The sequence below is a fragment of the Thunnus albacares genome, chromosome 2 (genome assembly GCF_914725855.1).
Source record: "Thunnus albacares chromosome 2, fThuAlb1.1, whole genome shotgun sequence".
In the NCBI taxonomy this organism is placed as follows: domain Eukaryota; kingdom Metazoa; phylum Chordata; class Actinopteri; order Scombriformes; family Scombridae; genus Thunnus; species Thunnus albacares.
The window spans coordinates 32477319-32495580 of record NC_058107.1 but is presented as its reverse complement, the minus strand read 5'-3'; the positions used below and the strand labels follow the sequence as shown (position 1 = coordinate 32495580).

Here is an 18262-nt window from a genome sequence, read left to right as displayed (position 1 = left end):
GTTACACACAGTAGCACATCACACACACACCCACAACGTCAACTCGACAAACGTGTGCTTCATAAAATTAAAAGTAAAATTGTTTTGAGAAGACCAATAAAATGTCAGTGGTTACAGAGTCGAGTAGCTTTTTAGCAGACTTTCAGTACCGCAGCACGTGTCGAGCACTTTTGGGATTTTCCCCTTACTTTTTCACTTCAGTTTGTGCTACCACATGTATATTCTGAGCTTACTGAGTTCGCTGTTAACCGCAGTTTTTTTTTTTTTTTTTTACTGTGTACAATATAATCATAACAGAGAGAAACTATGGTCAGAACTATAAAAACAAAACTCAAGTTGTGATAAACTGGAATCATCCTTCATCAGCGTTGGATGTTGGGTACGACTTGTTTGTTGTCTTAGTTAGTTTGATGGAGGGGCCGATCCGGTACATTCTGGCTTGGTGTGGGTGACCAAAAGAGGGGGAATGTGATTCCTGATAACTCTAAATTTGTCTTATTTACTGGTAGCTAACATTCAGGAATCAGCTGATGAGTTGGAGCTGGCATGAGAAAAATGCAGCTTCACTGAGAGGACGTGACTTCATGTAGCAGTCACTGCGGCTAACTTTTAAGCTAGCCTGATGATAGTCATTAAATACCTCCAAACTGTAGGCTTACTGCTTGTCAAACCGTATTACGTTCCTTTCTTCTTCTACACGTGTTAAGCAGAGAAGATGTAACGTGTGTGTGTGGAGGCTTTAAAGTTGGTTTAAAGGAAGCTTTGACTGAGCTGGGCTGAGTCACAAAAGGGAATATGTAATATGTAAATGATTTTTTATTTACATTCTCTTCCTCTGCTGTTAATAAAACCCAATTAAACCTCTACTTTTCTGACCTCGAGGCCTCATTTCAACACTTCAACAGGCGGCCGTCTCTTCCCTCGAGGCTCCACCGGAGTGTTTTCACTGACTCCACCTTATTCTTAACTTTACCTTTCTGCCCTCACTCATCTGAAATGGGAAAACTCCTCCGTAGCAGTGGCAGTCCGGTATAAATGATCACAACAAGGTCACAAAAAAAGGGTTTGAGTTTGAAAGCTGTCGACAGCGACATACATCAGAGCCGTGATGTATGTCAGTTTGATGAATAGAGAGACTCCGGCAAGGACACAAAGTTCTCGCTCACGTTGTCGATGAGTCATAAAACACTGACTTGAACTTTGGCCAAGACCCACCTACAGTGCAGGTCCCGCACATGTCTTAGCAAAAACACACACACACACACACAACCAGAAACACAGACACACTCCTAGTTGAACTTTAAGTTGAAATACAGCACAAAGTAAAAACTGGTAATGATGTCAAAGTACCATGTCTTCACAGGTTTATTGCCACACTTTATCATAAAACTCACCTGCATGTGTGACTCTCGTTAAAAGCTAGTGGGTTTAGGTCAAGAAAAGGTTGCTTTTTCAGATAGAGATGTACGACAATGTCAACAAAAACTGCTTCCGGCTCTTCATTCGTGGTCGTCATGGCTGCAGCATTTCATCAAATGGAAATATTTCAGACTATTAACTTCATTTTAGACACACAACCCCAAAATCCAGCCTGACACATTGTTACCTTTTAAAAAAGTAGAATTTTAAATGAAGTCCTAAAGAGTGTGAGCATCAATTTTTAATAATTGATCCATCAGCAAGTGAAGGAGTTCAAATCCTGACTCATTAAATGGTTTATGCCCCATGTGATGATGACCAAAATTTTAAATAATACAAATTTACTTTAAGGTTTTACTAGTGTTGACTCCTTCAGGATATCAGGAATCATTTAGCTTAACTTACCCTTCAGTTTTCTCAGTATTCTGCAAAGTATTTGATGCAAAATTGTGGTTCTTCTCAGGAAGATTGTGTGTAGTCTTCAGTTTTTTAAAAATGAACAGAAATAATAAAATAAACGTTCTCACAGTTCTTGCATGTGTTTGTCAATTTGCTGTTCTCTGCAACAACGAGGCAGCTCACTCCTGTTTATTGTCTAACATCATCAAAATTGTGACAGTTTCCGCCACATTAAGTTTGAAGCAGTTTATGCTGCAGATTTTTTATAGTATGACACTGCAGAGGCTGGGAAGTAAAGTTCACCTCCATACTTGAGAGTTATTTATTATATAGAAATTATTATTATTATTATTATTATATAGAAATAAAAAAAAAAGATAAAAGCTTGCGACCAGGGTTGAATCTCTGACCACACTGCTGCAGTATATTGGTCGAAGCAAACTGTCAGGCTGCGCTGTCAGTGCAGATCTAGGAAAACAGGTCTGACCGGAGCACCGGCAGGCTTTTACACCTCTCTCTCTCTCCTGTCATCCGCCTCCCTCTGTTTCTATTCTTTCTCTTCTCCCTCCCTCCCCCCGAGCCTCCCTTTTAAAATTAAACACCAGCCGTGCGGCGGCGCGGACGGCCCGCAGATCTCCCCAGGAGTCAGCCCTCCCGCATGCTTGCGAGGCACGGGGGAGAGTCATGTATGAGTTTATTGTGTATGCGCACGTGTTACAGGTTAAGTATTCGACCCCCAGCCGATGACACACATACACAAAGAGGTGACCATATGTCGAGAGATTAGCATCTTTCCAAATCTGCTGATATACTTTAAGAGACAGAAAGCTGGAGGTTTAACCTTCGTCATAAGGGTCAGATGAAGAAGTCACGCTGCGGTAAACCTCGCATGCTAACTATAAGTTGAAGAAATGTAGGATTATGAAAGAAACATCAGGCGGCCAGAAAAGGTTTGCAGGGAATGTTCGCCCTTCTTTTCAGCAGCGAGTCGTCCTTGAGCAAGGCATTCGACCTCTGATTACTCAGTGGCCGAAGGTAGAGGCCCGTAGCTGTACCGAGGCAGGTGTAAAACGTGTGTAACGGGATAAGTTTGGACCAGCAAAGTCATATGTGCAGAGTGAATTTACCTTTCTTTTTATATGAAGATGAAAAAATAAGAATCTTCTCACATAAGGAGCTGAGTGTTGACAGATGGGAAGATCGTCCTCATTAAAAAAATATGGTTTCACAGTTTTAACAAAAAAAAACAACTGAATAATCAAAGCTGTTCTTCAACCTCAAAGCTGAATCATGAGAAAAGGAAAAAAAACAGAAAGCAGAAGCCTTCAAGAGAACGCTAGGTGTGATGAGAGTTGTTTATCTCACGTGCTAACGTTAGTAGGGCAGCTAATGAGCTTCTGGCTGTGAGTATGTGGACTAAGTACGAGCCTAAAGACATGACATGGCACATTTTTGACCCCGGACGCTACATACACCAACCACCGAAACATCTGAAGTATTCAAAACATGTCACAGACTTGAGTATATTTCCTTTTTAGGGAAATAATAACAACATTCCTTGATTATTTTGCTCCACAGGTTGCTGCCTTTTAGACAGAAAATGGTTCATGTTGAAACTATAGGTTGATCAATCGATCGAAAAGAAGTGTTTTGATAATCGATTAGTCATGTAAGCAAGCAAAAATGCCAAATATTGACTGAGGAATTGCTGTGTTTCTCTGTCTTATATCATAGAAAATAAAATATCTTTTAGATGGACTGTTAATCTGACAAAATAAGCAGATCTTTTGATTGGCTTTGTTTTACCCATTTAAAGATATAACTGGCAGATTAGTCAGCAATATAAATAATTGTTAGTTGCAGCTCAAGAAAGGGTAAGTAAGGAAGTGCTACGGCCAGTAAGCACCAAAATGTTAGATGAAAAGTGTCCCTTCAGATCATTTTTATTGACATTTTTGCACTGCTGTGTCATCCCAAAACGAGCAGTCAGTGCGCTGAAAAACCTGCTTCAGATTATTTTTTTGAGAATTTACTCGGTTGTCAGGATTTGGAGGGATGTTACCAAGCAAACAAGACTGAATAGAGTCAGAATTGATGGTTATGAGAAAAATAAAACCAGCTAAATAGTCGGATTTGCGCTTTAAATGTAGATGCTGTGTCAGAGAAGTAGCGGCGGCAACGGCGTCTAGACGGGTTTAGCTCTGATCGGTGTTGACATCGGTTGTGAAGCTCTCGCTGCGGAGCCGCGGGGAGACGTTGTGAGTTGTTTAGTGACAGAGACGCTCGTCACCCTCCCACTTCCCCCCCCTGCCTCTCCTGTAATATCCAAGCCAGGTTTCAACACCGGCATGAACCTTAAAATAGCAGGAGTTTATGTTTGTAAATGCTTGCTCTGTCATAACAGTTCATTCCGGGAGGTCTTAAAGATAAACTTGCGTAGAAGTGAATAATGAGAGTCTGATTTGATTGACCAGTTAATGTAAAATAAGTCCAATCGGCTGTTTTTTTTACAAACAGTTGAGTTGTACAAATGCAGCCTTTTTAACCTCATAATCATTTTTACCTTCAACTTTAATACAAATTTAGAAAAACAAGCTTGCATTTTAGGACATAACATAACATGTATCCTGTTTCTGCTTGTTCCAACACTGTATTGATGTTTCCTGAAGCTAGACTGAGTGAAATATTAACCCAAGATGCCATGGGATTAAACGGTTGCACCATAACCTATCGTATTTGATAAGCTTGGAAACCTTAAAATCCTGACTATAATTTAAATTTGTGTTGCATAGATTTAAGAAAGACTTTGCAGCACAACGTTACTTTGTACAAAAGGTCCAGCAGAGTTTATTCTCTACAAATCTAACTTCTGCAGAGTAAAGACTCTTATTTGAAAGAAGAATGAAAAGGGACCCTGTAATTAAAAATCTTTTAAAAACGCCCCAATTTAATCATCGCCGGTAGACGTAGCGAGCTCCTCTGCAATGTCTTATTCGCCCCTTCTGTTTGGTTTCTCTTTTATTTTACCACCTGCTCTGCTTTCATCAGCCCAGTCCATGTGAAGGGGGATGGGAGGATGGAGGGATGGAGGGAAGGAGGGACGACAGTGTGGATTAACTGTGCTGTGTTGTTGCTGCAGTTCACACATTCCAGCGGGCCGATTCGGGCCAACTCTCTGTACCAACACAGAGGCCTCCTTCTGTCCTCTCTTCTGTCCTGGCATCGCTCTATCTCCATCCCTGTCTCTAATTTCTCCATTTGTGTGTGTTCTGCACCCTTGAATTAAGTTTTTACAAAGAGCCTCTATTAAGTCCGGTCACCCCCCCCCCCCCCCTCTGCATTAGCATCACACCGTCCATCTGCACTCGCACTACTCGGCAGATTTAGGAATCCTGATTTATAGAGTGCTTTACTGGTGTCTAAACGAGGACAAAGTGAACATGTTTCCTTCCCCAAATGATTTAGAGCCTTTCCAATAATCACTAATAAATACTGTAGGCCACCTTGTTTTGAGCTGTGATTGTGCTGCCCTCTACTGGCCAGACAGTGCAACTCCAAAAACCCAAAGTCAGGGTTACTAGGCAATATTAGTCTTTCTAAAAAAGTTGATATCGACAAGTCATTGTTACCTGGTTCTGCTGTAATAAAGATGAGGGTTTGACGTGATTTTTCGACATATTTTGGACACTAACGGAGCCGATGAGCTGCTTAAAAATGTAATTCACGTGACTTTAAATAGAGATTTTTGTGTCACATGATGTTTCAGTGGCCTTTCATCTTCAGATAAAGCAACATTCCAGGGGAAACGCTGAATTTTTGCACCTTTCTTTGCACTTTTTTTCAAATTAAAATTGATCAATTTAAAAAAAGTACCGAAACATTGGCTTCAGATTGAACCTCAGCTACAATCCAGTGAAACAAAGCGTCTCAACGTGTCTCACAGTTTTTGATGGATACACTGGAGCCTGTCATCCATTCCTTTATTTCATCTGGGTTGGCAATAAAGGGATATAAAGATGTTGAATGATGATGAATGTATATGTATTGTACTGATGGCTAAATTGTTCAAATAGATGAATATTAGAAAATATATTCTTGATGTTTATCAAGTGAGAATCATATTGTAAAATAAATACTTTGGGTGTTTGCTTGCATTACATTTGTCATTAGTTCAGATATTATGTCATAGAACTAATTGATAAGGAAAAACATAACTGCTGGCCTAATATTATGTTACTGTGTTTATGCTAATACAGAAATATCGAGTGAATCTCATCTGTCATAAAGCTGTAATCTCTCACACATCATCTGTGTTTGTCTCTGTTGTTTCTGTTGTCTCTGTCAGGGACGAGTGGAAGTGGAGGCCGGCAATGAAAACATGAAGTTTGAGACTGGACCCTTCTCCTACTACGGTGTCATGGCGCTCAGTGCTCCCACATTGGGTGAGTCGACTACCCCGTCTCTCCCCCATCCTCCTCCTCTCCTCCCTCTCTTCTCTTCTCCTTGGATTAGTTAGTATCATTTGTTCAATATTAGTGCACAACTAATTAGTCTACTATAAGGAATCTAGTAACTAGTATTTGCAGTGTAATGGTTCAGGTTTAAAGGGTTCTGCTGCCACCTAGTGGTAAAATTTTAGAAGATAACAGCCTCCTCTGCAATCAGTAAAATATTACGTTGAATAAAAGAGAAAGACTTAAACATAGTGAATAAATATAATTTAGGTACTTAAGTATTCCATTCATTTAAATAGATAAACGTAGGTAATATTTTTCCAGTATTCTGTACTATTATAAATTGAGATGCACCATTTCGAACCTCTGGATAGTTATCCGCACCGAAACTGATTTTTCGATCCACATTAAATACAGTTTCTTTGTCAATGTCATTATAAAGTGATTATGTTATTAGTTACATTCATACAGCCACTTTCTTTTTACTTTACTTCTCACTTTTTACCACAACAACGTCTGACCTCACGTTACTGTCCATTAAAATAATTCCAATGAGTTTCACCAAGTGAGGAATACAAATTTTATATTCAGGGAAAAGAGGGCATTAATACTGGATCACTTCTTGGTTTTGGTGGATACCCTGAGTTGAGGTATTAAAGTTAAAAAAAAAAAAAAAAATTGTGTATCCCTGCTATAAATTGTATTAGATGAGAAATGCACATTTTACATAATGCAAGAGGCAATATATGTTCTGAATGCAGGCTTCAAGAAAGGGTTTTCACCTATTATAATGTTTGTTTAACCCACCATCTACCACAGTGTGAAAGCACAGAACAGTTTTTGTTTACATGTCGGTTAAAATTTGATGGACAGATACGGTAGATGCTACAAATGTCAATGCAACACAGTACAGACAATTTTCACACTATTACTCATAAAAATAAAATACAGAATAAGCTAAAAGACATATTTCAAAAAGAGATTGAAAAAACTAGAAAATGCATTTCCTGTAAAAAAAAAAAAAAAAAAATGTGTGTGATTGCTGAAAGCTGAAATTTGTCACGCTGCATTGCTGAAAAAACCAGAAGCTGATGTGTAATAGCAGCAGAGTCGGAAGCTGAAGTGTGCCGCCTGAAGAAGCTAAGAACTGAAATGTTTTGCCGGATTAAAGTTGCAATACTATCAAAGCTGAAAGCTGAAATGAATTGCCTGGAAATGCTGAAAGTATAAACGTTTTGCATGGAAAGCAGGAAGATGAACCTACAATGCATTGCCTTAAAACCTGAGAGCTGAAATGTTTTGCCTGAAAAGCAAAAAGCTCAACAACATCGCCAGAAAGAGTAAAAGTAAGATGAAATACACAGATTACCAGCATGTCCAGATAAAGAAAAGAATTGAAGAATGATGTAAGATAAAGCGCTGAAACTGTAGTTGGATTATAAGTACAGATGTGACCTGGAGTTAACTGAAAGGGATTGAAGCACAAGCTCTGAAAGGAGAGTAAAAATGTGTAACATATACAATTGCTGCTTTACAGCAATCACACAATAATAACAGAATTATACAGATTAAAAACAAATTATTAAATAAAAATGCCCTTGAATACACGCGGGAGCTCTCCTTAGAGGAGAGATGTGCAAATCGTGCCTTGCTGAGTAACGATGAGACGTGCAAAATAAGAGGCCGCATCATTTACATGGAATTCAGAAGTCTGACATCACTTCCTTCTTGCTTTTTGAGAACACAACAGCTTCACAAGATTTGCCTGTTTAAGCAAGTTTATATAGAATTTAGTTAAGATGTTATGAGTCAGTGTGTAATTAAAACTGAAAGACAGTTTACTGCCGTTACAAAACTCTATTGAAACTACAATTCACCTATGTGGTTGTCACTAATTGATGCTGAACACAGAGGTAGCCGACACATAACAACAATACAGGGACAGTAAATGGTAATAATAGCCAGAGGTCAACTACAGTATTTACATCCAGATACTGTACAATTAATCTCAGGAGGATAAACAGCTCCACCTAGTGGACAATGTAATCATTACATAAAAAGAAAGTAGTGCAACCTCATAGGACCCAAAATAAAACATATAATTTTATGATTAACCTTTGCTGGTGTAAATGTTTATAACAATATGTCACTTATATTATAGTCATTAAACATTATTGAGACTTTAACTTTAGTAAAACTTCCACATCACACCATTTTACATGAAACTGTGTGGAATTTGCTTGTTGAATAAAGTCTTGCCAGTTATTTAGTCACACGTTTACACACGCTGCAGTTCAGATATTTTCATGTAATTCACAACATTTGTTCTAAGCGAGAAACTTAAATTTGAGAAAACCTGAAAAGTGTTTTTCTTTTTTTAAATACATGTTATATCACGCGATGTTGTTTAATCAAATGTGAAGCAACTGTCCACGTACCTTAACAAATGCTGGGATTTGTTTTCGAGTTAAACAAATACATGCAAACACAATTCTCTGGTGCAACGTGTCCTCGTTCACCTCCTCCTCTTCTATGACCTCAATGACTTGCTTATGAACATCTGACGGCAGTGAACAGATGATTCATAGAAGATGTGTTCATTAAATCAAATTAGATAATTTTTTTAAAAAAAAGCCCAGCAGGAAAAAAATGTGTGTTAGATGAAAACATCCAGTTTAATGTTGGAGGAGAAAAAGGATTCGAACTCATTGAGATGTGTGACAGAGAGAGAGAGAGTTCACTGAGGGCACTGGGAGCGTTCATGTGTTGGATGGAGGAAATGAGTAACTGGTTGGTGAAATATCTTCTGCTGATGACTTTTGAACTCCTGACCTCCCTCTCTCTCTCTCTCCCACTCTCTCAATGTCACTCCTTTAAATACAAAATAATCCCTCCTGTCTTACTCCTGTCTGCCAGTTGTGTCAGTTTGATTTTTCCTTTCTTTGTTTGCATTGTTTGCTTCTTGTAGGCTGTGCTCAGACCAACATTTTACCTTGCAGCAGTCACCTCATTTATTCCAATGACCATTGTGTTAGTGACTCTAGTGGCAAAACCCCCCCCCAAAAAAACAGGGCCATCCGGCAAAAAAGTTGAACTTCACTCAACTTTTGAGGCGTCATCCCGCAACACAATACGCTAGCCAATCAAATACGTGCACGCATACATTCCTGGTAGATTACTTTGCAAAAGAACATTATATTACTGCTGTTTACCCAGCAGTCGTTTTTACAGAGTATAAAATGATCTTTCGAAGTCTTGCTGTGCAACATTTTGGTTTTTAATAAGACAAACTAATGGATGTATTACTCAAACTGACCTTCTTGGATAATACTTTATTGTCTGAAAAGTACCCGTTACAACACACAGCTGACAATGCACCCATACATTTATTTTAATGCACTGCTGTTTTTGGCCTGAACATCTGGTCATTCCAAGATCAGACAACACAATATCGACCCGATAATGGCCCGATCTGACAAATATGAAGAGTTGAGAATAGAGAGGACAATCTGAGAGACAGTTTGTCAATTTACCTTGAATCTTGAGTCATAGTAGACAATGCTTAAGCCCTATTTCAATGTCGTGTTCTTTTAACACTGACCCGAAACAGCAAGAGTGCACAAGTAGTGAAGCAAAAGCTTACTTTGCATGTCATGCAGTTTGAGGAAGAACACAAGCTGTGATGGAGATCAAACGTCAAACCTACAAACTCAGGATGTGCCACATCATGCACACTACATTTTATCAGGTTTTCTCACGCTTGCCGCCACATAACAAGCAGTACACCGGCATGGCCAAATGGAGCGCGGTCTTCAAGTAAGTCTTAGCAACAATTTAAGGTGTCATTTAGGGCAACGATGGCCAATTGTGTGTCATTTATGGCAAACAGTCTATATGTTTTCATTTCAACTGATCTCAGCAGGTGATTGCACTAATGTGTTCCTCCCCTTTACCTGAAGGAGCTAATTAGTGGGTTGGAATTAAAACCCTTCTTAGCACACAAGTAGCCATACCAGCCTTAAAATGTTGATGCCAGCCTTTCTCCTCTTTCTATTCTCTCTTCCTCACTCTCTCAGGAACTTAAGGTGCAGATTGTGATGTATGAAACATATTTTTTTTTCATTTCCAAGGCTCCTTCCCCCAATTCATCCAACTATTAGTTGATGTAACAAGAGCAGTTTTTGCTTCTGAGAAGTTTTATTTCTCAGAAACTGTGCAAAACATCTCAAGGAAAATACCTGACAAGACGTTCCCAGAGCAGAATTTCTCCACAGTTTTGCATGTCCTCACCCAGTCTGGAAGCAGACCTGTCTCTCTCTGTCTCCCATTGTCTCACTGACTCTCCCTCCCCCTTCCCCTTCATCCCCCTCCCTCCTCTGTCCCATCGATCACCTCCTCCTTTTCTCCTCTCAGTGGCTGCACCTCGTCCTCGCCACCTCTCCTTTAAGAGGTTTTCTCTGTTCTCTCGGTTGCCAGGTAACCTCCGGCATGTCTGGGTCCTTTAACACCAAGGATGGGCGGGGGTTTGGGGGGGGGGTGGGTGGGCGGGTTAGAGTTCAGTTGCCTGGCTCTTGATTCGCCAGGTGTGGCTTAGAAAATTTTGTAGACGTTGTCTTAGAAATCTGTTAAAGGGTAAATTAACGCCCGATCACAGAGGGCAGAAGATTTCTCCAGCACTGCTTTCTATGGGCTAAAAGAAAAGATTACGAGTTGCACTTGTGAGCACGCTCTCATCAATGATGCTCGAAATACCTGCTATGACATCACTGATTGTGCTGTGGCCAAAGGTGCAACAGGTTCAAAGACGGCAGTGCGGCAGCAGTTCTCTTCCCCGTGTGTCACTGTCAGTTTACCCTTTAAGGACAGCAAAGAGTTACAAATAACAGCTACTTCTTGGCAAATAAGCTCTTTTTTTTCAATCAAGTCGACCTCATTTACACCTGGTTTTATCGAGCCAACATTTCATTTGCATTTAATTTTATCTGCATCTGGTGTAGATCAGCATATGTTACTGTCTAACATGGATATTTCCTGCAGTGGTGTCAATAACTCTCTCTTAGACAGTGCAGTGATGAAGATCTACTTTTGGTAACGTTTCTATCTGCTGTAAAATAATTTGTATCCACAGTGATTAAAATCCTGCCCACAGAGGTGATGTTTCTATTTATGGTGACAGATTTTCTACAATGTACACACTGTATGAATCACCAAACATCTGGATACCTCTGTAATCTGTCTGTGGATCACAATGTCCATAGTGTTTTTCTTATCCAGATAGAATATTTAGATATCTAATCATATATTATTACCAGGTGTAAACAGGGTTTGGAAGTAGTTTCACCACTGTGCCTTCTTTAGCCTCTTCTTTAGCCTTAGTACTCAAAACTAATCATTTTATTTATCTCACTTGATCATTTTGGGGAATTAGCAAATGTTGTACATGCAGAACAGTTTCGAACAGCTAAATAAATTTCGGGTCTTTGAAAATTGCAAGCTACGTACGTTTGCAAGGGGGTCAGGGCCAAGGTTCTGTGTTCATGGCTGAGATACGCTGAGGAGAGTAAATTAGGAAAATAGAATTGATACTTTTTGCGTGAGGGCATTTTAGACTAATTCAATGACAAGAGAAACTGGTGAAGACATGATATGGTTCTGTGAAAACAAGTTAAGATTTTACCCTTATCTTCTGAATTATTAAATGAGAAATTCTGCCTGGATTTGAAAATACAGGAGAAGAAGAGTCATGCAGGTCGACTTCATTTAGAGATGATGCCAACACTAACCTTACAGTGCGCTACAGTATTAGCGTAACGCGAGGGAGACCAGGAATACACTGGAGATGAAGGTGTGAAACAGGCACAGGTTCTTTGGATCTTGCACGACAAGAAAGTTGATCAAAGAGCGTATCTGCCAAAATGTCAGCACGAATCTTAAACTGTGAGGGCGCTTGGGGACAGAAAACGATCACATGACACCTCTAAGATGGAGAAGAATAGGACAACATCACGAGACACCCAGATGAGACTCGAAGCCCCTCGAGGGGTTAAGCTGTCTGCTCTCTGCAGCGTCAACTCTGGATGCATCCCAATAGCTTCAGATGGTTTCTTCCTGTTTGTTTAAGTTTCAGATTTTAAATCAATAAAAAATAATGAAGGAGAATGCACGGAGCTATTGAGATACAACCTGGGATTTTTAATTTCTGATGTTTTTTTTTTCCCTCTCCCTCACTATCATGATGTAGTATCAACCCTAGTTTTCATGACCAAATCGCAGCTTAAATAGTTTGTAGTTTGGTAGAGCACAAAAAATAATTTCTACTCCATTTAAACACAAACGCCCAGTTCTAAATTAAATCCCAGTACCTACTCAGTCCTGCTTCTTGTGAATATGAATCAGGATTTTAGTTCAACTGTCTTGTACCAGATAAGCACATTTTTTCTTTTTTTGCCTCTGATACTTTTCATTAGAAGATGTTGGATATGGGTAGGAGTGAGGATTGTTGTTTGGAATTGGGTCCATCACTTGTCCACCTTTAATTTTAAAAACACTAATCACTCTGCGAGCACCAGGTCACAACCAGAAGTTGGTTGTTTTAAAACCTCCTTGATTATTATTCTTGAAGATCCAGTAGGCAACCTTTTTTCTCTTAAGTTTTAACACTAAATGAATTACAGCCAAGGCAGAAAAGTTTTTAAAAGGAAAGCCTCACGTAAGGTTGCAGAGACATGTATCTAAATATCTGACAGTCTAGTTTCATGTTTTGGTTTAACTGTAAGTTTGTGATGTGTAATGTGACTGAAGCTGAGAAAAAGTAAGATAAAGAAACCAAATGTTAGGTTTTGGCAAAAAAACAGGACTTTGTTACTCTGTCACATGCTAAAAGGCTTCAAGAGTCTATCAAAGCTAGTGCTGTGGCAAGGCATAGTTTTTCAAAGGATATCTCTGGCGATTTTCTATATTTTTCTTATTGTCAAAAAAATCTCATGTGCAGAGCCAAACCAATAATGAATTGATCCTACTTAGAAGTGTTGTGTGTGCATCTAAAGTCTGATATATTGTATTTCTCTGTGCCATAGTGTCCAAAAACTATTTAAAACACATCAATGAGCCACACCGTTACCTGGGTTCCTTTGCCACAAAGGTTACAGTCATAGTAGTTTGGTTTGAAACGGCTTCAATGACTTATAAAATCACTGTTATTAGTCTTCGTAGCCGTTTCTAAACAAACTAACGTGCCAAAACTGTTTGTGGTGAAGGAACCTGTCACCAAATGCAACAGTGTGACTCACTGATGCTTTTTTAATAGTTTTTGGACAACAACAGAGGTCTACAGCACAGAGGAATACAATATATCAGACTTTGGATGCACACACAACACTTTTAAGTAGGATCAGTTCACTGTTGGTTTGTCTCTGCACATGAGATTTGTTGACAATAAGAAAAATATAGAAAAACATGAGTTAACATGATCTAAATAAAGAAAAGTTCCCTACTGGATCTTAAAGGTTCTCGTCTTTAATATCAACATAATAAAAAATTGTTTCATGACTAAGTAAAGTCTAACCACTAACTAGAATGTAGTTGTAGATATCCAGGATTAACTAGCTACATTAATTCCATGAAAGCTAACGCAGTTGACATGTCCAGGTAAAACAGTTTCCTATGACTCACTGAGGCCCCCTGCTGGAAGACTCACACCTACTGGTAATAATACACCGCTGGTGGTGAGCTTGCGTGTGGAGTGTGCGCGTGTCTGTGTGTGTGCGTGTGTGTGTGTGTGATACATTCAACAGTATGGTTTTGTTTGGATGACATCAGCATGCCACAATACAGACTTCAGGAAACCATCAGCTGGATGATGCACATGAATGTTAGTCATTGTGGTTTCAGTATGTTTGAGCAGAGGTGGAAAATAACTAGGTCAGGGTACACTTTTAGGCCCGGAGCCAATTCGTACGTGTTCTTGTTATTAAAGTCATACTATGCAGGATTCAAAGTTGACCCCTCCTTCCCAGCTCTCGACAACACCGGAGAGAGAGCAGCGGCGGTCGAGCGAGCTAGAGAGCGGATGAAGAGAGGGAGCTTCTGATCGTTTCATGGTGGTTACGTTCTAAAGCGCAAATAAACACGGCAAGACCCCGCACAACCCTGCGGGAAGGTGCCGCATCGGCAGATTTTGTGTGAATGCAGAACTTCATCCTGTCCGCTGTGGCCTCTCTGCTCTGTCCCTCAGTCAAACAGAAACAGAAACAGACCAGTTCTCTTTACACATCCATGACACAGACAGAGAGCAGGAGAGAGAGACGGAGGCAGCGTTGCTACCCTATGAGTCCCAATCTCACACCCTGCATGCTGTCATTATCTGGGTGCTACACACCCACGTCCCAAAAGCTGACTCCCAGAAACGTCCTGAAACACAGCAGCAGAGGGCAGGGTATCTGCAGATAAATACACTGTCATGTGCTCCTAGTGGGTCATAGGTGATGATTGAGAGGGATTATTTTTGTATAAGTCTATACATATTGTTTTTTAGGAAAATCCTAAAAAAGAAACTATTCACAACTATGACTCAGAGTACCAGACAAAACCTGTTGGAATCAGTCCCAACTTCTGATGTAAAAGTGAACCATTTTTGAACCTTGACTTCCTTTAAAATCCTCAAAAAAAAGCTCAGTGTAAATGGACTAAAAAAGTTGCATTTATTTTCAAATTAGGCACTTTTAACCCTTTAACACCCAACCTCCTAGGACACCATATCTGTAAAGTGTCCGCTGTATACTCTAGAGCTGTAATGATTAGTCCAGTAATTCATCAAGTCAGTCAACAGAAAATTAATAAGCAACTATTCTAATTACTGATTAATCATTTCAGACAATTTTCAAACAAAAATGCTAAACATTTGCATTCGCAGTCTCCTTAAAAGTGAGTTTTTTCTGCTTTTCTCTGTTTTATATTATTGTATATTCAGCTCTGAGATATTGGGATGATTATTTTTATGACATTTTATAGATAAAATGATAAATCAAGAACATTCTTAATATACTCTGCCGTGACATAAGTGTTATTTATAAATACACTTTTTTATATGTTTATATTAATTGAAGTTTTCATAGCACTAGCAATCCTTGCGCCACATAGTGTCCTGATTGTGAACAGCGGGTGTTAAAAGGTTAAAGCTTTAGACAGTCTATGCTCCTCTTTGTGCCAAATAAACTCCTCATGTAGCTTGAATAAAACAAATGTACTTTTGAAGGATTACGGCGTCTGGGCTCGGCAGTATATCGATATATTATTATCGATATCGTGATATGAGACTAGATATCATCTTAGCGTCTCCTTGTTTTGAAGGCTGCAACTTAACCACTTAGTCATTATTTCCACATTACTGATGAGTGTTTATCAAAATCTCATTGTGTAAATATTCTGTGGAAGCGCCAACAATATTGTCGCAATATTGATATCAAGATATTTGGTCAGAAGTATAATGATATTTGATTTTTTTTTTCCATATCGCCCCTTTATTATAGTTGTTTCCACCTCTGTTAATGAGCCGTGTGTTATCTTGCATCCTGCACTTCACACTGTTATCTTAAATCTGTGAGTAGATTGCAAGTCATGTTCGTGTAAAGCATCCGTGTAAACACAAGCTGACTCACTGTTTATCATGCTATTAGGAAATTTTTTGTGTGTCACTGCCGGTCACGCAGCTAAAATAGTGAAACAAAGAGTTGGTTACGATTTTGTGTGTTGAGTGGATGAAATAAATTAACCTCCTTTTTCTGGCCCCTCCTCTGTGTCTCCCTGCTCTCACAGATTTTATACAACATTTGTTTAGATTGTATTGTGTGTCACTAATTAGTCATATCCCTTCATATCATTACTATTAACCTGCATTTGAACTTACACTGCATCTTGTGCTCACAGTGTCTCCCATTGATCTGTGTTTGCATCATAAAGACGTAAATTCATGAACGGCTTTGAAACAGAACATCAAAAGCAACGCCGCAGCTTTCTGTACCGATAAACATCGTCTCCTGTTTTATTTATGTAGGCAGGACGGCCTGTTAGATCTTCAACACACAGTTCTGTCTTATGATCGCCGAGAGCAGATGTTAATAATCTTTTTTTATCTTGTGTGTGTGTGTGTGTGTGTGTGTGTGTGTGTGCACATGTGTCCGCAGAGTTTCGTTCGCCGTCGCACCTCAGCGGGTTGAACCGCACGGCCTCTCTGAGCGGAGCAGACCGGACTGAATCTCTGTCTGTCAGCGGCAGCAACAGCCAGCTCAACAACAGCATCCCGTCGCAGCAGTACACGCCCGACTTCTACGTCCGAGCCCTCACCGACCTGCAGTTCGTCAAGGTTAGTCATCAGTGTTGTTAGAATCTGTGAGTTTGAAGCAGCTACAGCAGGGGGGGAATCACTTACAAATATGTACAGTAGCTGTGATTTCAACATGAAGATAGACCTGACACAGTTAGATGAATCATAAACATCTAAATGTTCACAGAACCAATGACTACTGGTGTACTGTGCAGTGACATAGTGTGTGGTATTCGTATTTGTCTTCAGGGATGAAGGAACATGTCATGTAGTGCGACGGTGTGACTCATTGATGTCTTTCTACTAGTTTTTGGACAACAACATTTGTCTACAGCACAGAGGAATAAGTTATATCAGGCTGTGGATACCTACTAGCCGTATCCTGCAAGTTTTGTTTTAAAAGTTGTAGGCGAGGTGCACATTCTCAGCTTTATCGCCCCCCCCCCTTTCTCTCTCCTTCAGATCACACGGTCCCAGTACCAGAACGGCCTAATGGCGTCCCGTCTGGACAGCACGCCCCAGTCCCCAGAGAGCGGCCACAACACGGCTCGCGTGGATCAGAACACGCCCCCCGCCACCGCCAACACCACCATCACGGACCTGGGCGCGGACTCCACCCCGACGGAGAACGGGCCCGACGAGACGACGCTCCTCCTCCTCAATGAGCAGAACTCGCCGCACACAGCCAACCACCACAGCCAACTGGAAAACAGCATTTGACCCCCCCCCCCCCCATCTCCATCCCCCACTCCACCCCCGCCCCCCCACACCGCCCCCCATCCTCCTACGTTTGTACGCATGCACTACTACGCTGAGGACGGGAGGAGTCTGTGTGTGCGCGTGTGTGTGTGTATCAGAGAGAGACAGGCTTATTGTGTACATATGCAAGGATTAAACAAAACACACACACACACACACACAGACATGCCAAAGTGTATTGTGGGAACTTGCGTCATCCATTTACCATCATAAAGAGACTCACAACAAACCCAACACTCATCTATGGTAGTTCATTCACATCAAGGAGTATCTGTATGTATGTCCCTGTGTATGTGTGTGTGTATGTGTGTGTGTGTGTGTGTGTGTGTGTATACATGCTGCCTAATGTATTAACTGACTGCAGAGATGTGAAGGACCTGCTCATCTGGACCAGAACACTCCTCCCCTTCTCGCCTATCAACGTCATCAGCGTTCAGAGGCCTCGCCGATGTGCGACGTCCTTCCTCTCTCTGTGTATGTGTGTGTGTGTGTGTGTGTGTGTGTTTTTAAATGTGTGTGTGTGTGTGTGTGTTGGTTCCAATTCACTGTCCCTAAACAACGAGACTCAGGGAGAATCCGCCCTCCTCCCCCCCCCCCCCTCCCCATCTCTCTCTCTCTCTCTCTCTCTCTCTCTTTCTCTCGGCGTACATACACGTTAAGCATGGTTGAAAGTCGCACTTTGCTCACCAAAACCAACCCGCCGCCGCATGTGTAGCAACCTGCTTCCCCCCCACCCCCACCCCCACCCCCACCCCCACCCGCCTCATCCATACAGCTAGAAGACAAAGAGCATGTCAGCAGAGTTCAAACAAAGTAATATATGTTCCATAGAAATTTATAGAGAGAGATATTTATTGATGAATTCTGAGTGTGAGACGGACACACAAGACTCTTTTTTTTTTTTTTTTTT

General features: G+C 40.5%; 1 protein-coding gene across 3 annotated transcripts in view; it reads left to right on the top strand.

The window, feature by feature from the left end:
• LOC122966821 (metal transporter CNNM4) overlaps window positions 1-17350 on the top strand; it is a 49338-nt gene extending 31988 nt beyond the window's left edge. The window contains exons 5-9 of one of the 3 annotated variants that reach the window (XM_044331171.1): window positions 6164-6260; window positions 10686-10748; window positions 13920-13976; window positions 16454-16632; window positions 17056-17350. In XM_044331171.1, coding sequence (XP_044187106.1) covers window positions 6164-6260; window positions 10686-10748; window positions 13920-13976; window positions 16454-16632; window positions 17056-17313 — 654 coding nt within the window. In that variant the 3' untranslated portion in view covers window positions 17314-17350. The remainder of the gene's footprint in view (window positions 1-6163; window positions 6261-10685; window positions 10749-13919; window positions 13977-16453; window positions 16633-17055) is intronic. The other 2 variants (XM_044331157.1, XM_044331165.1) reach the window with 2 other exon arrangements.
• The last annotated feature ends 912 nt before the right edge of the window (window positions 17351-18262 follow it).